Here is a 19021-nt window from a genome sequence, read left to right as displayed (position 1 = left end):
ATGGACATTTCTATCTACAGATTCAGATAGACATTTCTAAAATATCTTCCATATGAAGGGTTCAGTCTTTTGCAGACAACAACTACATATACGCACACCTTGGTGTATACACACATTTTCAAGAGATAATGAATGCCTTGAAAGAAGAGGCATTCAGGTATGGGGACAGCAGTGACCAGGAAGGAGCTTCTGGCAGGGTCTGCAGAGTTCTAGAATATTCCGAGGCACAGGTTCCTGAGCAGCTCCTGCCTTCCTTGTTCTGAGGCTCTAACCACTTAACAAGCACTGTCCAGCCCACTGCCCTCCTAGCCCTGTGTGGGGTGAGGGGTCCCAGCTCACCGGAGGACCCGACGGTGGGGAGCAGTTTCCTCCTGAGGACAGGGATGGCCACGCAGAGCCTGCAGTTCTGCCTTGCCCCTCTCCTGTCCCCTCTATAGAGCTGTTGTTTCCCTTGCTTATCCTTGTAGGTGAGTGAACATGCACAATGAATATGTCTTTGATTTATTCTTCGACAGGAGGAACTATTTGCAGTTTTTGCTTGTCTTTTTGACACATGGTCTCGCTATGAAGTTCAAGCTCACTATGTAGTTGAACTCGCTATGTAGCCCAGGCTGGCCTCAAACTCACAGGAATCCTCCTGCCTCAGCCTCCTGAGCACTGGGATTACAGGTGTGCACCACCACACACCCAATTTATTAGCTCCATTTTACAGATGAAGAAACTGAGCACTCAGGGAGCTGGAGTGGCTTGTCCAGGGTAAGTGGGAGCCAGTCTCTCATCTCCCAAATTTCCTCCACTGTCCCCAGAATCAGGGCTGCTCTGGAGACTTACTTAAACCCACCTGATCCACAAGGAAGGCCGCAAGTCGCAGCCAAGAAAGAGGCAATAGCCATGCAGAGTCGCTTCTAGGGCGTCTCTTTCCCAGGGACACAGCGCCATCTGCTGGTGCACCACTCTCTGCGACACAACAAGAGCATTTGAAAAATCAGAAAACTGGAAATTTGATGTTTTTCTGTTGAGTGCCAAATGTGAGACTATGCAAGAGGTTGGTTCACTTAACCTTTAAGATAAGGCCAAAAAGAAGCATTGGTTATTTATTCAATAAAGAGGCATCTCACACCTAATGAAATAGGACAGACATGGGTTCTACCTGGCTGGAAGTTTCACTGTAGCCAAGGGTAGCTGTGCCATTTTACACACACACACACACACACACACACACACACACACACACACACACACACAGAGGTACTATTAAATGAAAGTTATAGAAGGCTGTTGTTCTTGAGAATTCCTTCACTGGGCTCCCCAAAACCACATGACAAACCAAAATGGAGTCACTTGTGCTATAAAGCTCTGTGTGATCAAAAGCTTCAAAAAATCAGAAGAGAGACTGGGAACAGGCACAGCCTCACATAGCCAGTCTCAGTCTGCACGCTCGTGACTCTTTCTGTTGCAGCTCTCACAGAAGGGGTACCCGATGCTAAGTCCCGGCTGTTTTCCTGTGGCCTTGTCTCCCTGGCTTGGCCCCTAAGGAAAGGGACTTTGAAATGGCTGCTCTGTTTTTGCTGTTTCCGCCTTCCCCAACCCTTCTCAGTCCATAAAGCCCACTATTTTATGACGTGAAGGGTTGCCCTGTACTAGAAGTCACACGGAAGATCTTCGAGTTGTTATGGTTTTGTCTTCTGACAGACACATACACACAAGGCCTCTGTGTGTGTGTGTGTGTGTGTGTGTGTGTGTGTGTGTGTGTGTGCAGGAGAGAGGGAGGAAGAATCTTCCACGGAGGGACAAGGGCTTAGGCCAGGTAAGAGCCACAAAGGTGGAAAAGCCCCCTGCAGTCGTGTGTAGTGAACACCTGGCCCTGCTGAAGTGCGCAGCAAAACACCCAAGTCTCAGAGATGCTTTTTCCCAAAAATCATCTCCAAGAAGTAGTGAGCCTTATAGTTGAATCTGTAAATTCCCACACCACAGGGCACCTTGCAGAGGCTTTAGTTCAAATAACTTCTTCTGGGGTTAGCCTGAAGCCATCTGAGGGTGTTAGCTAGGCCCAGAGCAGTTAAGCCTGGCACCATCAGTGGTCCCGCTGGCAGTGAGGAGTGAATGAGCCTCTCAAAGGTGACTGTAAAGCAGACTGGTGAGGGATGGCATCCTGGAGCCCATGGTTAAATGTCCATGAGATAAAGAAAAACTGAAGCATCCTAATGTGTCAAAGACAAAATATCCCCGGAACTAGTAAAACAGCCTCAAAACCAACCTCCATAGGCTCAACGCTAAGCACCAGGGGCCACCAGGGAACAAAACAGAGACCCCAGCCAGGCATAGTGGCACACACCTCTACTCTCAGCACTTTGGGAGGCTGAGGCAAGGAGATTACAAGCTCAAGCCAGCCTGGGTAACTTAGTGACTTAGCAAGACCCTATCTCCAAATAAAACTTTAAAAAGAGGCTGAAGATGCGGCTCACTGCAAAGGCCCTGGGTTCAATCCCCAGTACTGGAAAGAAAAAAGCACATCCAACCCCGTGAAGGTTCCCAGGGCTGTGATGTAGCAGCCACTCAATAAATGCTAAACAAATGATAGGAAAGAAATGCAACAGAGCCGGGGATGTAGCTCAGTGGTTCTGCCACCTGCTTCGCAAGCACAAGGACCCAAGTTCAATCCCCAGTACCAAAAAAGAAAAAGAAATACATCAGATAAAAGTAGTGCGCAAGCCAGGTAGTAAGAGTGCCACTTTTTCTAATTTAATTTACATGCAAAAATTCATATCTGTGACCAATGCCATCGTTTCTTAGAATTTACCCATCTGTTTCCTGGGGCAACCATAAAAAAGTGCCCCAAACTCGACGGCATCAAACAGCAGAACTGTAGTCCAGAAATCCACAACCACAATGCTGACAGATTTGGTTCCTGGCCCCTTCTGTCCTCTGGGGGTGGCCTCTTCCCTCGGCCTGTGGGCCCATTTGTGTCCCCTCCTCTCCCCGGAGAACACTGTCATCCGGCTGCAGGCCACTCAGATAATCCAGAAAAAAAATCTCCTTGCAAGATTCTTAATTGTGTGACATCCGCAGCAACCCTTTTTCCAAATAAAGTCACTTTCCCGGTTCTGGGGTCTCCAGGAGAACTACCTGGGAGCTCTCATTTCCTCCACTACATTGTCCCATGGCCAAACTTCTCAAATTAAAACATTTCAAAACAAAACAAGCTTTCTGTGCAAAGAGCATGAACTAAGAGACAACAGCCTACAGGCTAAACCACAGGAGATAAGTAAACTTTTGTGCAACACAAGATCGATTACTGTCAAAACATTTCCAGAAATTTCACAACAGAGAAAACTTCTCATGGTGATAACGTAAGTGACAGAGCAGAACTTAAAAAAATTGTCTTTACAGACTGATCTCAGATGTGTACAATTATTTGAAGAATAGTAAGAAGGAACTGTACCTTATGAAAAGTATTTACTGGCAATGAGTGGGATTGCTGATAGAGACCACCCTGAGCGAGCTGCAGATTCATAAACTGGCTTTGCAAAGTGAAAGCTTGAGTCTGCCTATTGGCAAGTAGTGGTTGCCTGAAGAGCCGGCAGTTGGAGTGCGGGAAAGGAACAGCTCCCCACACCACAGGTTACAGCAGAAATCTCAATGATCTGCGATGCTGTGACATCTTGGATGGCAGGACAATAGTGCGGCTAAGGGCAGCATGGCTCATACAGAAAACTCCTATAGAGGCAAAAATTAATCCATGGGAAGAAACAAATTTCCCATTAAAGCATGAGCTGCTCTTGCTCGAATGTTTCATTCCCTTGTTGCTAGGACCCTGCTGACATCAGTGCTCTCTACTCCTCCACTGTTCCTTGCACTCTCCTTACTCCTTCTAGAAGCTGTGTGCTCAATAAATAACAGTGAGCTCCAGGAGATGGTGTCTTAGCCTGATAGGAGCCCGGATCATCCTGGGTCCCCACTTATGAGTTAAGATCTTCTCTTTTTTAATCCTGCCACTCTATACTTGGCCAGGTGATTGAGGGTCTGAGCAGCCTCTAACAGATTATTATAATTTTGGTTCTTTCTCCTTCTGTAATGTCGAAATGTACACAAATTTATGATTTGAACCAATTTTGAGGAACATTTGCTTAAAAAGAGATATGCATGGTGACTGTCTACCTATGGTTATTACAGATTTCTCCCCAAACTAAAATGGAAGGAAGTTAAGGTAAATAGACTTTAAAAAATAAAATAAATGATAAACATGATAAATGATATAAAACCAAAGATGGGGAGAGGGAAAGAGAAAACAGGGAAACAAGAGGTCAGCAAGCTTGTGGGCTCACAGCAGCATGGACGGTGGGCACTGTGAACCCACGGGCTTGGGATTGGGCTCCTGGTGGCACAATGGGGCTGCAGACACAGGGAACAGTGGGGATATGAAGAGGGGCCCATGGTCACCCTACTTTCCTCCACCTCCCCAGCAGGGCCCACTTTTCACCCTGGGGACCAGGCGTACAGGGGATGGGGCAGAAGCCAAGAACAGTTGAACTCTGGGCCTCATCAGAGGGCCTGGCTTCTCCTCCTCTCATTTCCATAAGACAGGCAGGGGTGCAAGACTCTTCTCCCGAGAAATTAATCAGCCTCAGAGAAGCGACAGCCAAATGCTGGTATCCAGGCCATGAGAAGACCAGCTCAGAACACAGTCACTCTGCCCGGAAGCCGGCCAGGGGCCCGCCAGCCCTGACCCTGCACCAGCACACTCGGGGCCAACATCTGGTCCACTGAAGTCCTCTAAATGAAGCTCCATGGCCCAGCTGTGAGCCAGTACCTGAGGCCCAGAAAGTCCCCAGAACAAGACAGACTCAGATGTTTCGGAGCCTGTGACAACGCAGAATCCTGTGTCGCGCAGAGACAAAAAAATGGAGAGGACACCTGTAGGCCAGAAAGAGGGTGGGGAACAGAAACTTAGAAAGAGGCTGAAAAAAGAAAAAGCTGTAAGCAGTATTGTCAGAGTTAAGACACTGCATACATAAAAGCAGAACGGGGCCTATAAAAAGGGTTAGTCACCATTATTAGGATGACTGCTATCAAAAGCTAAAAGCAAGTGCTGGCCCGCATATAAAGGAATTGGACCTTGCACTCCTCACAGGAGAGTGAAACAGTGCTGCCGCTGTGGAAACAGCAAAGCAGCCCCCGCCATGGTGAGGCGACTGTAATCCCAGCACTCAGGAGGCTGAGGCAGGAGGATTAGGAGTTTGAGGCCAGCTTGGGTTAAAAGCAATTTCAAATCCAGCCTGGACTACACAATGAAACACTGTCTCAAAAAACCAAACCAAAACAAAAACAAATAAAATAGAATTACTGCATGGTCCAGCAACTCCGGAAGTATACCAGGAAGAATTAAAGTAGAGGCTGAAAGGTAATTGCAAACCTATGTCCATAGCAGCGTCTTCACAACAACAGGGAGATGAAGCAAACCGAGTGTCCATCCCCAAAATACGTGGATTCAAACTCGTGGCCCATCCACGCACCGGAGCATTATTCAGGCTCAAAGGGAAAGAAATTCTAGTGCCTGCTATGAAACGGAAAGCCTGGAGGACACTCTAAGTGACGAAGCAAGTGCCTTCAAGACAGGCTGCTGGGAACAGAGGGTGGTGGCGCTTGCACAACTAGGTCAGGGCAGTGGACACCACACAACTGTACAATGAAAACTGGGTAAAATGACTTGGGAGTGGTGGTGCACACTGTGACCCCAGCACTCTGAAAGGCTGAGGCAGGAGGATCCTAAGTTTTGGACCAGACTCTGGGCAACTTAGTGACCTAGCGAGACCTTCTCTCAAAATAAAAAAGGCTGGGGATGTAGCTCAGTGTGAAGGCCTCAGGTTCAATCCCCAGTACCAAAAACAAACAAACAAACAAACAAACAAAGGATAAAATGGTAAATGTCATTTTTAATGTATTTTACATAATTTTTTTAAAAAAGATGAATAGGTAATTAGAGCTCCCTCAGAAGTAGTATGTTTCCCAGTTGGCAGAATTAATGGTTCCATCTGTCTCAGAGAGTGTCCTCAACAGCCTGAGGAAATGGTTTGTTCCTTTGGCCTGCTGTTTTCTCAGCTCCCACCTGCTCAACATCCGGTCCTGGGGAGGGAGGCTGTGGGTGGGAAAGTGAAAGGGAGGAGATTTCTGTTTTCAAAACTAGTATTTTAAGTACTGTTTCACTAATTAAATGCATGCATTGTCCACTTAAATCAACACATTGAAAAATTCAGGTGAGTGGGAGTATAAAATCTATACCTTCTTTGACCACGCGGCCAAGAGTCAGCGGGAAACAGAGGGCAAACTGGCAAAGTGGCAGAAGAAAGGGCAGATGGGGTGGGGAGAGGAAGAGGGGCCCAGTGAGGCTGGAGGCTGGGACCACCAGGGAGGGGGAGCCCGGGCAACAGGTGGCTCTGCGCAGGCGCAGAAATAGGCTGGGCCCGACCACGGCTTCACCCTCCCACCCTTTGTCCAGGCCTCCGCGGCGGGGATGGTAGGAAGATCACGCACGGTGCCCAGCCCAGCTGCTCACTACAGTGACCTCGGACAAGCAGCCTGGCCTCTCGGGGCCTCGGTGTCACCCTCTGAGAAGAGGAGATGACATCTCACCTTTGCCTGGCCCTGTGAGGAGCCAGTCAGGGGTGCAACTGCTCGAGACTGGGGTCCTGCTGCTCGGTCTCCTCACGCCGAGCAGTGTCTACCATAAAACTTCAGGCGAGCAGCGGTCCTAGTTTCCCATGGCTGCTGTAACAAATTCCCACTAAATTACTGGCTGGAAACAACATCAGTGGACCATTTTACAGGTCTAGAGGCTAGAAGTCCAAACTCCATTTCCCCGCACTCGGGAGTCAGGGAGGAATGGGAGCCCTGCTTCCCCAGCTCCCACCCCGGCTCTGCACTCCAGACTCCACCCAACCCATCCTCACAGCATCAGCCTCCTGAGTCACGCTGCTCAGGACACTGGCGAGGCCCTGGACCCCAGGGTGGCACCATTTTCCATTAAAGCCCCCGAGTTCAAACACAGAGTCCCAAATTCCAGGGATCTGGCTGGGGGCGTCCTGCCACAACCTGCAGGTGTTTGGAAGTCCAATACCACTGAAGGGCTTGGGCCAGCAGCCCAGCCACCATCCCACCCCCATCCCAGGACTCACTGCCAGTGTCAGATCTTGAATGTCTCCCAAGGGCCACGCAATAGGAGGCCCCCCCGCAACACCACTGAGAGGTGGGGGAGACTTAGAGACAGCGCTCAGGGACAAAAACAGGCATGCAGATCAAGAGGACGGAACAGAGGATCCGGGACCTGTGGGAATCATGAGTATTAGTTGTAAGTATTGTTAACTTTAGTAACTCCATATTTGTTAAGTTCCTCCAGTTTAGAAGGTGGTGTGTTTCGTTTGTGGAATTCCTGAAAGTTGCAGTTTCTTGTCTCTGACCTTCAGACGTGTGGTTGTCTGGGTTACTACTACCCATGGTGGTTGTTTTTGTTGAGCCTGTTTGCTCTTTCCTGTGTGAACTTTCATTTACTATGGTAAACTCATCCCATAATAGTTTGTGGTTTTTTTGCTTTAAAAGGCTGATGCTTGCCGGCAATAAATGTCGCCTTGATCAGACTCTTGTCTTGGAGTCCTTCCTTTCTCTCTGCCCCATCTCCACCCTGCTGCTCTTTCAGGTTTGAGACACTGCTGGACAGTGCTCTGCGTCGCAGGCTCGCGACAGGGACCAACCCAGACACCCTCAGTCACATGATCTTCAGCAAAGGGCCCGAAACCACGTGCTGGAGGAAAGGCACATGGAACACTGGGTATCGGCACACAGAAGCCTGAGTCTACCCCCATGTCTCTCACCCTGACTAAAATCAAATCGAAATGGATTGAAGACCTAAATATTAAACAGAAACACGCAATCTAATGGAAGACCAAATAAGTAAAACTTTGGAAGACATAGGTGTAGGCAAGGACTTTCTGAGCAGAATGCCAGTGGCACAAGAAATAGTACCAAAAATCAACACACCAAATTAAAAAGCTTCCACACAGCCAAGGAAAAACCCAACAGAATGAAGAGACAATCTACAGAATGGGGAAAAAACTCCCAGCTCCTCCACAGGGGCCTAATATCTAGAATAAAGAATTCAGAAAAACTAGACCCTCCCCCCAAGAAAAGGCCCAATCCAAAAATAGGCAATTGAAATGATCAGACATTTCTCACAAAGAAGTACAAGTGACCAAGAGGTACATGAAAACAAAAAACAAACAAACGCACAGCATCTTTGGCTGTGAGAGAAAGGCAAATCAAAACAACACCGAGAGTCCATCTTCCTTCAGAAAGAATAGCACTATCAAGAAATCAAGTGACCAATGCTGGCAAGGCTGCGGGGAGAAAAGGGAACCCTTCTCCACGGTTAGTGGGGCTGTAAACTAATACAACCACTGTGGAAGTCAGAATGGAGATTCCTCAAAAACTAAAACTAGAAATTCCACTCGATCCAGCGATTCCTCTTCTAGGTATCTTTCCGAAAGCGTTAAGGACACATATAACAGTGATCCACACATATCCAAGATTACGGCAGCACCATTCCTAACAGCTACATCTTGGAAGCAGCCTATGTGCCCCATCAAAGTGTGGCATTTACACACAATGGAGTACTACTCTGCCGGAAAGAAGGGCTCACCTTGATACCACAGCAGGAGAACTATTGCACGATTTCTGCTATATGAAAAACCCAAACTATAAATAATTCACAGAGCAAAACAGGAGATAGATAGGAAATAGACTTCATGAAGATGGGAAGGGGTCCTGGGGATGGGAGGTGACAACAGGGAGGGAGGAAAAGGGGAAGGAGGATGGAGATGCCATAAGTCCATGTCCCAATTCCCCACGAAGAACGGATTCACCGTGTGTGAAACATACACTAATAAAAGACCTGAAAAGGGGGAAGGTCATTGGGGGGTCTGCCCTTGAGGGAACTGTGGGGCCCCAATCCCTTCCTCCTCTTTTACTTCCTGCTGGGCCACATATTGCCACCAAGACTCACTCCCTCACCACAGACCCCAAGCAAAGTCCCTCAGTCATGACTTGGGATTTCTAAACCATGAACCGAGTTATGCCTTTTCTCCTTATCTCATGCGTCTGTCATAGTGACAGAAAGCTAGCACAGGCACCCTAAGGGGACCTAAGACTCCTGGATGCTGGGCGTGGTGGCACACACCTATATAACCTTGGCATGCAGGAGGCTGAAACAGGAGGATTGCTGTGAGTTTGAGGCCAGTTTAGGCTACACAGTAAGATCCTAACTTTAAAAACAAAATCGTGAACAAAAATTAAAACAGTTCAAAAAGTCAGACTGGCAGCAGTGTGCAGCTCGTCCTCAGGGTTATGACAGACTTGAAGGATCTGAACCACTGCTGAAGTTCTCCTCAGATCCGGAGCATGTGGACCCCTGTTAGCCCCTGATTCCGCCAGTAGAGGGCAAACTCCAGAGCAGGAAGGAGGCCTGGAGTTGAGGCTCAGCGCCACCTCCGAAGCAGCAGCACCCGCCCGTGGCTGCCCCTGGTCAAAGCTTGTCACAACTGGCTCAGGACCACGGGTGGGGGAAGCAGGGGTCTGGGAGTAGTTCCCACACTCTATCCCCAATGTCCCTCTCCAGCGAATCGGATCCCCATGAGAACTGGTAACGAGATAGTGGAGCTCGAGATTAAAACTCTTAAACAGTAAAAACTTCACACTGCAGGGTCAGAGAACTCCCCACTGTAATATTAAACCATAGCATTTTAAAAAATAAAAATCAGGGGCTGGGGATTTAGCTCAGTGGCACCACGCATGCCTCACAAGGGCAAGGTCCTGAGATCGATCCCTGGTTCCCAAAAAGAATAAACAAATAAAAATCAATAGATGGGCACGGAGCCAAAGACCTGTAACCCCAGCACTCTGGGAGGCGGAGCCAGGAGAAATGCATGCTTGAGCCCAGTCTGGGTAACTCAGCAATTTAGTGAGCCCGTCTCAAAACTTTAAAAGGGGCCAGGGATGTAGCTGAGGGAAGAGGCCCTGGGCTCCACAATCCCCAGTATGAGAAAAATAAATAAAGAAGTATTGGCAGCAGTAAGTCAAACTACAAGCTTAGAAAACGACTGACAGGAAACCATTCCTATTGAAGGTGACCAGGCCCTGAGAGCGGCTGAGATACTGCACCGCAGGGACTGTCCCAGGGACCCGGCACCCCAGAGAGGAGCCAGCTCAGGTCACTCATGGACCCCCCTCCCACCTTCAAAGGGAGGACGCAGGTGCGGTACAGGTCGGATGGGACCCACACGTCGTGGCCTCGGAGCTCCCCGCATGCCCTGTCCTCCTCATGCATCTGAGGCTGCTGGTGCTTGCCGCTCCTCCTGCAGAGCAGAGCAGAAGGTGGGCGGAGCTGCTCCAGGCAGTTGTGCACTCAGGATCTGCGCCCTAGCTGCTGCCAGATGCTGCCAGACTGGTGGGCTGGGCCCATCTACCATTGTTAAGTGTGGCCCCTGACAGAGCAGGGAGAAGCCTGCAGGTCATTATGCACATTTGGGGAGTGATGGATAGATGGATAGGTAGACAGAGACAGAGAGACAGACAGAAGTGCTGGCCACAGAAGATTCCTCCGTGAAGACAAGGAAAAGGAATTGTTCCTGGTGCAAGGAGCATAAAGAGGAGCCGTGGAGCAAAGCAGGATGACCGCTGGGTCAGGGAGGCCAGGGGCAGCTTTCTGGGGTCAGAGGCGGCTTCCCTGTACCATAGACCAGAGACGTTGCCTGGGCGGAAGTGACGTCAGAAGAGCCATCCTGGAGGCCCTGATAGCCACCGCCGCTGCCACCGCCGCCGCCGGCCGCGCTGGCCTTGAGCAAGGGTACATTCTCCAGGATTGACGGCTCGGACTCAGGCCAGCTCCGTACTCCCCCCAACAGCACTTGGCTCTCAGAGCAGCTGTTGAGCATGACACGCCCCGCAGGGCAGAAACGCCATCCACAAGCCGCCTCTCAGTCACTCTGCCCGGGTCCAAGTGCTGGGACTGCAAGTGAGCTGAACGCTTTAAAGCCAGGTTTTACATTTATTAAGCAATTCGTCAGTAGAATATTATTATTTTTAAATGTAATGAAACAAATCAGCCTTTTGTGTGATCGTACACCAGTGATGAATGCTTTGTCATCGGTAGGGAGTCACCCAGCAATGCCTTGCCAACAGACGCAGGTCTCCCACCACCGGCAAGGGAGCCTACTTCGAGGTGACATCTCCCCATGGCGAAGTGAGCTACTCAGGGGCTGTGACTCAGGTTCTCTCAAGCTGGTTGTTAAGATTTTAATAATCATAGGACAGTGGCAGGCCCCAGATCTGCTCAGGTGAATGCAGTAGGACCAGTAAAAATAAACTCACCATGAAAAAATTGGCTTGGAGACCACAGACCTGTAATTCCAGCACTCAGGAGGCTGAGGCAGGAAGATCCCAACTTTGCAGCCAGCCTGGGCTATGTAGCAAGTTCAAAGCCAGCCTGGCCTACATAGAGACCTGTGGGGGGTGGGGGTGGGGTCACCCTGGCTAGGGGTGTTGCTTAATGCAAAGTGTGGGCTTAGCATCCATGAGTTAAAGCATCAAAAGAAAAAAAACCCACCTTGTGTCCTAAAACAGCTCCAAAACTTATAGCTTAAAGTGTGATGACATTTATTTATCCAACATGCCTGATACCATAAAAATGTTTACTCTTAGGCCGGGGATGTAGCTCCAGGGGCACCACACCTGCCTCGCAAACTCAAGGTCCTGAGTTCAATCACTGGTACCAAAAATAACATCATTTACTTCTAAAGGGCCCAATAACAGATGACTTGGAAGCTGTGACGACCCAATTCAATCATAGTGAGTGACACCAGCGAAGTGCCTCATGAGGATGACAGGGGATTCTGCTGTTTGAATAAGGAATCTGGCCTGCAAACGAATGCCAAGACCCACGCTATCAAAATTACTCACTTGCGCTGATAGCATCTTCAATTTTCAACTTAGCAAAGGCGCGTTAAGCATATAGAAAAAAAATTAACTAATTTCCAGAGAGAACATTACACTTCCTGAACCTCAAAGTTCTCTGCTGACTGTGATACGATCTCCCTGACTCATGGCCCCACAGCCCAATCATTCATTGGCAGCCTTCTCCTTGCCCTAATGTCCTGGAGGGTTCTTAGGTGGATGTTTCCCTGCTAATAAGTTTCTCATCGTTGCATGTTTTCAACAGAACCCTAAGGGACAACAAGCAGATCCAGGGAAAAGCAAAAGAAGCAAAGAAGCAACCGGGGATGAAAGGATGATTCTGCAGGCAGTTGACCCACAGCCCAGTATCCACAGAGGCACTAAGATGACTTTACTGGTGTCCTTTCCAAAGGACAAGGTCACCACTGGCGGCCCGATCCTGAGCACATGTCCTCCTTCCTGACCCCCTCACCGGCAGAACACAAGGTTCACACAAGGCTCTAACCTCCTCTAAGATTCCAAGCCTAGCTTAGTACCACCCCAAGGGAAGTTACTGGCAATGCTAAGAAAAACCTCCTCCTGGGAATGGTCTGCTTTTCCTCTCCCTGCAGCCGCGGATGGTGACTGGAGGCAGGTGTGGAAGGCCTCTGCTGTGCTGGGGGAGGGCTACGGCCTTCCTCTGGGAATGCCACCAGCTCTGGGCAGGGTGGCAGCAGGAGCAGTGATCTAAGAGGACCAGAAAATCCCACCGCAGAGAGGCACATCCCACTGCGATCATCCCACCCTTCAGAAGGAGTCTTTTTGGAGCTTCCTTCTTGAGGGGAGTTCAGGCAGCCTGAAGAGTAGACAGAGAACAAGCCTGAGAACAGCTGGGGGAGTAGCCATTCTCTTGCCCTTCCTGCCCTTCCCATTGGAAGGAAAATGCACCCTTCTTCTCACCTCTGCCACCATAACTTCTAAATCCTTTGGCCCATGATGAGCGGAGGCTTTCTGCAGAACCACCAGGACAGGATATGTATGAGTGTGTGTCTGTGTCCTGCTGTCACCACGAAGCCCTTCAATCCTTTATCCCAGTCTCGAAACATAGAAGTGCTGAGAAAGTCTCATCGTGACACCATATAGCAGAAGAGCCTCGGCCATGACTCCAAGTAGTTCATGTTTTATAAAGGCCCCACAAAGCATGCATTAGATGCCAGCGTTTGGGGGACAGCTGATCGCTTTCCCTGTCTAGCTGCAGTGCTGCTCACAGCATAGGGCTCTGAGACAGGCAGCAGCCCACCTCCCCTGGCCTCAGCCACCTCCCCGCCCCTCCAGCCACTGCCTCCCTAGAGAAGCTGGAGAGCTGTTCAGTGGCAACTGCTGAACACTCTTAGCAGCAGGCATGAGAGTCAACGCCAATCACCCATCATAAAAGGTCCAGCACTAGGACTCTGCAGACGTGTGGCCTTCCAGATGAACGACTCACACATGTGATATCCGAAGAGGCAGTTTATTAAAAAAAAAAAACCAACACCCAACTATCATATTTTCTTCTCTGTCCATTATTTCCCCTTCCTAGAAGTTACAAAAGGGTGGAGGGGATAAAATCTTTGCAAATGGACATAAATGACTCCCGAGTCAGGCAAAGAATAAAAGACAATACAAGAACAAATTCTGTTACAGCAATATCATAATACGACATGAATTGTTACAGTGCAGTGGTTGTCATGAAGTTCACAATAGGATACTAAGCCCCAAAACCTGACAAACTGAAATCACCCGCAGCCTTGGCTTCCGAGCAGGAGAACCAGCTTGAGCAGCCCCAGCAGGGACAGTGGGGTAAGGCTTTTCTGGCAGCGCAGTGTCTCTGCGACAAGGCCCCCGTGGTGGCGGTCACTTGGAGTCTTCATCCTTCTTTTCATCTAAAAGGGCGGAGCGAATCCCCAGCTTTTTCAGTTCCTCCACCAGGTCCCCATTCTGGTGCATCTGCAGAAGGATGTCACAGCCCCCCACGAACTCGCCGTTGAGGTACACCTGCGGGATGGTGGGCCAGTTGGAGTAGTCTTTGATGCCTGGGGAAGGAACAGAGGTGTTACTGACGGCCACGGGGACCCTTCCACAGCAAGACAGGGTGCTTGCCACTGCCAGCAGCAAACCCACTCGGGGGAGTGATGGGCTGTAGCGTCCCACAGACAGACCTATGTTTAACTCTGGGGATTCCAAACCTCAGGGCCTCAGATGGCCACCTGGTGGCCCCAAGGCTGCTTTCCCTCATTACCTAGGCTTCCTGAGAACTGGGGTAGTAAAGCTCAGAGCAACCCCCGCCAGCGCCGACAGGGGGCGCGAGCGGCAGCGGTTACCGGAAATCGTAAGCCCCTGTCAGGCTCAGTCCCTCCCTCAGGTTTTCCAGGCAGCACAGCTAGAAGCAAAGGCACAGTGATTTCCTCCTTGCGTGTCCCACCTGTCTCGGCTGAGCCACCAGGTCCTCGTGCTCAAGACGCTGAGCTGCTGACTTTTGCCTTTCCCAGCTGCTTTTTACCCAGCCCTATGCTACTGCTGATTAGGCGTGTGGGGTGCTTTTGTATTTCTATAGGTATTTTAAATAGCCAAAATGAATACACAGATAAAAAGCAGACAGAGTCTTCAAGCAAAATACACTCTTTTGCAAATAAAACAAATCAGCCAAGTGGTGACTTTTATGCAGATAACTAATTCTTGATATTCTATCACTCGTTATCATTTATTTCCCGATTAAAACTTCCAGTGAGTTGTACCACAAGTAACAGTTCCAATTTACCACGTGTTTTTCTTGCCAATGTTATTGCCATTTAAAAAAACAAAAAGAAAACAGTGACTGTGCTCTAAATGTCAGGGCTAGAGAAAGCTCCTGAGTCACTGCTTTTATCTTTCTTCTCCAGACATCATACTTTAAGAAATGGCCATGGCCGGGAGTGGTGGCGCATGCCTGTAATCCTAGCACCAGGAGGCTGAGGCAGGAGAATCACAAGTTACAAAGTGAGACCCTGTTACCTTCCCCCAGCAAAAAGAGAAAGAAACGGTCACAACAAGGCCTGGGGATGGAGCTCAGCACTAGGGAAGAGTCACGATGCCACCAACCTCCAAAGGCCCATTCTCAGCCCTGTTGCACCTGTAGAAAAAAATCAGCTAGAGGTCTGGGGACTATAACTGAAGGGTAAAGTCTAATTATGGGAGCATCTTTTATTACCACCTCTGCCGAATCCAAGCTTTTCATCATTCTGATGTTTGGAAACAAAAACTCTAGCACATGAGTTATAAGAGTCTTTTTTCTTTTTTCCCTCCTTTTTTTTTGGCAGTAGTGCTGGGGATTTCACTAAGTCATATCTGCAGCCCATTTCTAATTTTGAGACAAGGTCTCACGAAACTGTTAAGGTGCCAGGCTGGGCTTGAACCTGCCTCACAAAGTGCTGGTATTACAGTCATGTGCCCCACTCGCTTTTTAACTCTACCTCCAATACAGCCAATGGGAACTTACTTTACAACGACATGATTACAAATCTTTTACCTTTATGACGACTGAAGGCGGGACATGGGAATTAAATGATTAAAGAGTTGCTCCTTTTAATTCTACTGAACTTCAACTTTCTTTTTTTTTTTTTTTTTTTTTTTTTTGGTACTGGGGATTGAACTTTGGTCCTTATACTTGTGAGGCAGGTGCTGGAACCACTGAGCTAAATCCCTGGCCCAACTTTCTTAAATTTCTTCTTTATCAATGGATGCTTTAGGTGCAAGCACATTATGTCTATTTCTTTTAATTGGTAACATAACCCATCGAAATAAATTTCTGCCAGTTATTTTTAGTTTGTGTTAAAATTCTGAAACGCAACAAAAATGAACAGAAACTTGCTGCCTGAAGACCACCCAGACCTAAACAGTATAACTTTGTTTCAGTAAAACCTCTGCTGAGTAGAAGAGCAGAAGCATGACCTGCTTTCCACCTAACATCTTACAGCACAGTATTCAATCAGAGCCTTAGGCTTGTCTGACCACTAACCTTTGTGGCTGCGGACTGCCCACCTGACCATTAGGTAGAGAAGGCTTTCCCCAGAACCTTAGCACCAAAACCACCAACACTGGGCCTCTTCCACCAGGCTGGATTCCAGGGCATCCCCAATACCCACTGGTCACACGAAGAAAACTGGCTCCTTCCAAAACAAGGTCCTGGGCTGTCCTGCCTTGTAACCTACATTTCAAGAGCTCAGAAAAACTCCTGGGGAGCTCGTGTCAAGGCAAAGCTTTGGAATCCTTCCTGAAAACTGCTATTTTCCATTTTTAAGAAATGTGGCACTGGGCGTGGTGGTGCAAGCCTGTAATCCCAACCCTCAGGAGGCTGAGGCAAGAGGATCACAGAGTTCGAGGCTAGCCTGGGCTACAGTGAGTTCAAGGACAGCTTGAACTACGCAGTGAAAAGGTGCCTCAAAGAAAAGAGGGGAGGGGAGGGAAGAGAAAGAATAGGAAGAGGAAGAAGAGGAAGAAGAGAAAAGAAAAAGAAAAAAGATAAATGAAATGAAATCTGGTCATGAGTTTAAACATTTAAGAAAATATCTGAACAAAATATCTAAAAATACCTGAATATCTCTGTAGAGTGAAGTGAGAAACTTCTAATAATTAAAGACCATGGCTCCTAAATTGAAAAGTAAAATGAATCCTATGAATTCACAGCTGGTTTTGTTTTGTTTTTGGTACTGGGGATCGAACTCAGGACCTTGTGCTTGCGAGGCAGGCGGGAGAACCACTCAAACTGCTTTTAAACATGTTTTTTTCTCTTACACTTTAGTTTTCAAAAATTCCAATGCATAGTGATAATTCCTATAAATGTCATTTAAAATAAATCAAAATCAGACAGCAACTCTTGGAAATCAGAGAATCCTATTTCCTGTGCAGTATAGAAATGATCCAACTGGGGACAGAAAGTGCTGATCACAGTTAAACAGCCCAGTAATAGGCGGAATGGGAGTTAGGAGGCTCTCCTACAAGATCAATTCACATACATGTCACCATACAGCTCATCAAAATAATAACGATGATGATGTTCTGCCATCACACCAGGGGGAGTAGAGAAGATGAATTTGAAAATTCCCTTCCAGAACTTTCAGAAGGAACTTTCCAACACTCTCTGCGTCACAGAATCCTGGACTCCACACCTCGCTGGACGCTGCAATCAAGCCAAGTCCTGAGCACACTGCCTCCTGGACTCATCTTCTCTGACTCGGAGAATGTGATGAGCTACAGGAGAGGAAGACGGCGTGGCCACTGCGTGGACGGGGCTCAGGCTGGAGCTCACAGCCCCAGCTTGCTGGCTGCTAAGTGCAGCTGAGACCTCTCCTAGCCTCAACCTGTTTCGTCCTCTGCAAAATGGGCATAAAACTCAACGCCCCCGAGATTTACCATGAAGGGTAAATGAGATAAAACTGATGAAATGACTTGAGCTCCTAACACAGTGCAGGTCCGACGTGGACATTCGCTTCACGTCCACGTCCTCCACTCCACAGCAAGGCTTCTGGGAAATAAATATATGAAAGGGAGCACGGGGAGAGAACGTGGAAACGCTGCAAGCTGAGTGTGCCACACACTAACACGGGTACAATTTATTGGACTACGGATCACGAGGTTTTATATCCGTGTAATACTTTCTACAAATCATTATCTTATCCAGTCTTCACAACTGCCCCCTGAGGTAGGCATAATTACCCCTGTTTTACAGATGAAGAAGTTAAGGCCCAAAGAGGTTAAGAAGCCCCACCCCAAGTCACGGTGGTGGCGTGGGGTGGAGCCAGATCACAGGTCTCCTGACCACTCGCTAGCTGGGTCTCTCACCAGAGGCAGTCGCCAGATTGCAGGCCATCTGTCCTCCCGCACAGCACACAGAGCTGCAAAGTACAGGGCTGTCTTCCACGTGGAACACTTATGCACACAAATGGCGTTTACACATTACACCATCTTACTCTTTGTAACTTGCTTGCGCTTTTTCTTTCTTTTTTTTCTAAGAGAGGGTTTCATTAAATAGTCAGGCTGGCATCGAATTTATGATCCTCCTGCCTCAGCCTCCCTGGGATTACAGGCATGTGCCACCTTTGCAACTTATTTTTATGACTAAACACTGTATTTTTGAGATTTAGCCATTTTAGTTTATTTTAATCAGAATTTTTAGTTTTCTACACTACACTTATCTAGTGTGCTACTAATAGACCAAGATCCCATTTGTCAGTTTTCCTTCCTTACAAACCATGCTATCATGATCACGTTACATATGGATCCTGACACACATGCGTCCTTAGACCTAGAAGTGAAAACCATGGCCTTGAGGCCAAATCAGTCTACTTCCTCTTCTGGCTTTTGCAAGTAAAGTTTTATTGGAACTCAGCCATGTTTACACAGACTTCAAAGGCTGAAGTGCTTATTCCTGCCCTTGGAAGAGGAAGTCACCCAATCCCCAATCCACACTGCTCACCTGGGAGTGGAATGGCAGGGTCCAGGCTCAGTTCATCTGTACCCAGCTGGGCACTGTTACTCCCCAAGAGCTGGTGCTGTGTTCTACTCTCACCCACAGCATATGACTTGTCCCCCATGTAAGCACACACCCACAACTTGGTACCCAACTTCCAACATGTACCTCTGTAACCAGTGCTTTCTTCTTACCTTAAATTCCCTGACAAGAGAAAGGCTGGCATATTTTCAAATCCTTAAAACACTACATGGTAGGACATATGGAGAGAGCCTAGTAACTTCAAAGGGCACAGACGGACACAAGGAACAACTTCAAAAATGCTATGGCCAGTGGCTCCCCATAGTGGACCACAACTAACAGCCAGGGAAGTGGATTCGGATGCTTCTGGCCCAAAGAAATGGTAAAGTCTGAGGCGACAGCTAAGCCAACTACTCTGATCCGAGCACCCACTGTATACACACACTGAAGCGTCACACTGTACCCTACACATCTGGACAACTATGTAACCAGAAAGCTGGAAAATAATAAAAAGGAATAGCATAATAGTTATTTATTCAA

At 48.2% G+C, this 19021-nt stretch overlaps 1 protein-coding gene and 1 long non-coding RNA gene across 2 annotated transcripts in view; both read right to left on the bottom strand.

Moving 5' to 3' along the window:
- Positions 1 to 6010: 6010 nt before the first annotated feature.
- On the bottom strand, positions 6011 to 10355 carry LOC104851813. Its single transcript, XR_777300.2, has 4 exons — positions 10280 to 10355; positions 7173 to 7321; positions 6631 to 6765; positions 6011 to 6136 (listed from the first exon to the last, which is right to left on the bottom strand). It is a non-coding gene; the product is annotated as an uncharacterized LOC104851813 (long non-coding RNA).
- A 3293-nt stretch (positions 10356 to 13648) lies between these two features.
- Positions 13649 to 19021, bottom strand: part of Glrx5 (glutaredoxin 5) — an 8645-nt gene continuing 3272 nt past the window's right edge. Inside the window, exon 3 of the mRNA XM_010609241.2 lies at positions 13649 to 14048. Coding sequence (XP_010607543.2) covers positions 13870 to 14048 — 179 coding nt within the window. The 3' untranslated portion in view covers positions 13649 to 13869. The remainder of the gene's footprint in view (positions 14049 to 19021) is intronic.

This window comes from Fukomys damarensis, unplaced genomic scaffold (assembly GCF_012274545.1).
Source record: "Fukomys damarensis isolate Sample0158 unplaced genomic scaffold, DMR_v1.0_HiC HiC_scaffold_21, whole genome shotgun sequence".
NCBI lineage: Eukaryota > Metazoa > Chordata > Mammalia > Rodentia > Bathyergidae > Fukomys > Fukomys damarensis.
This window is presented reverse-complemented; position numbering and strand designations above follow the sequence as displayed.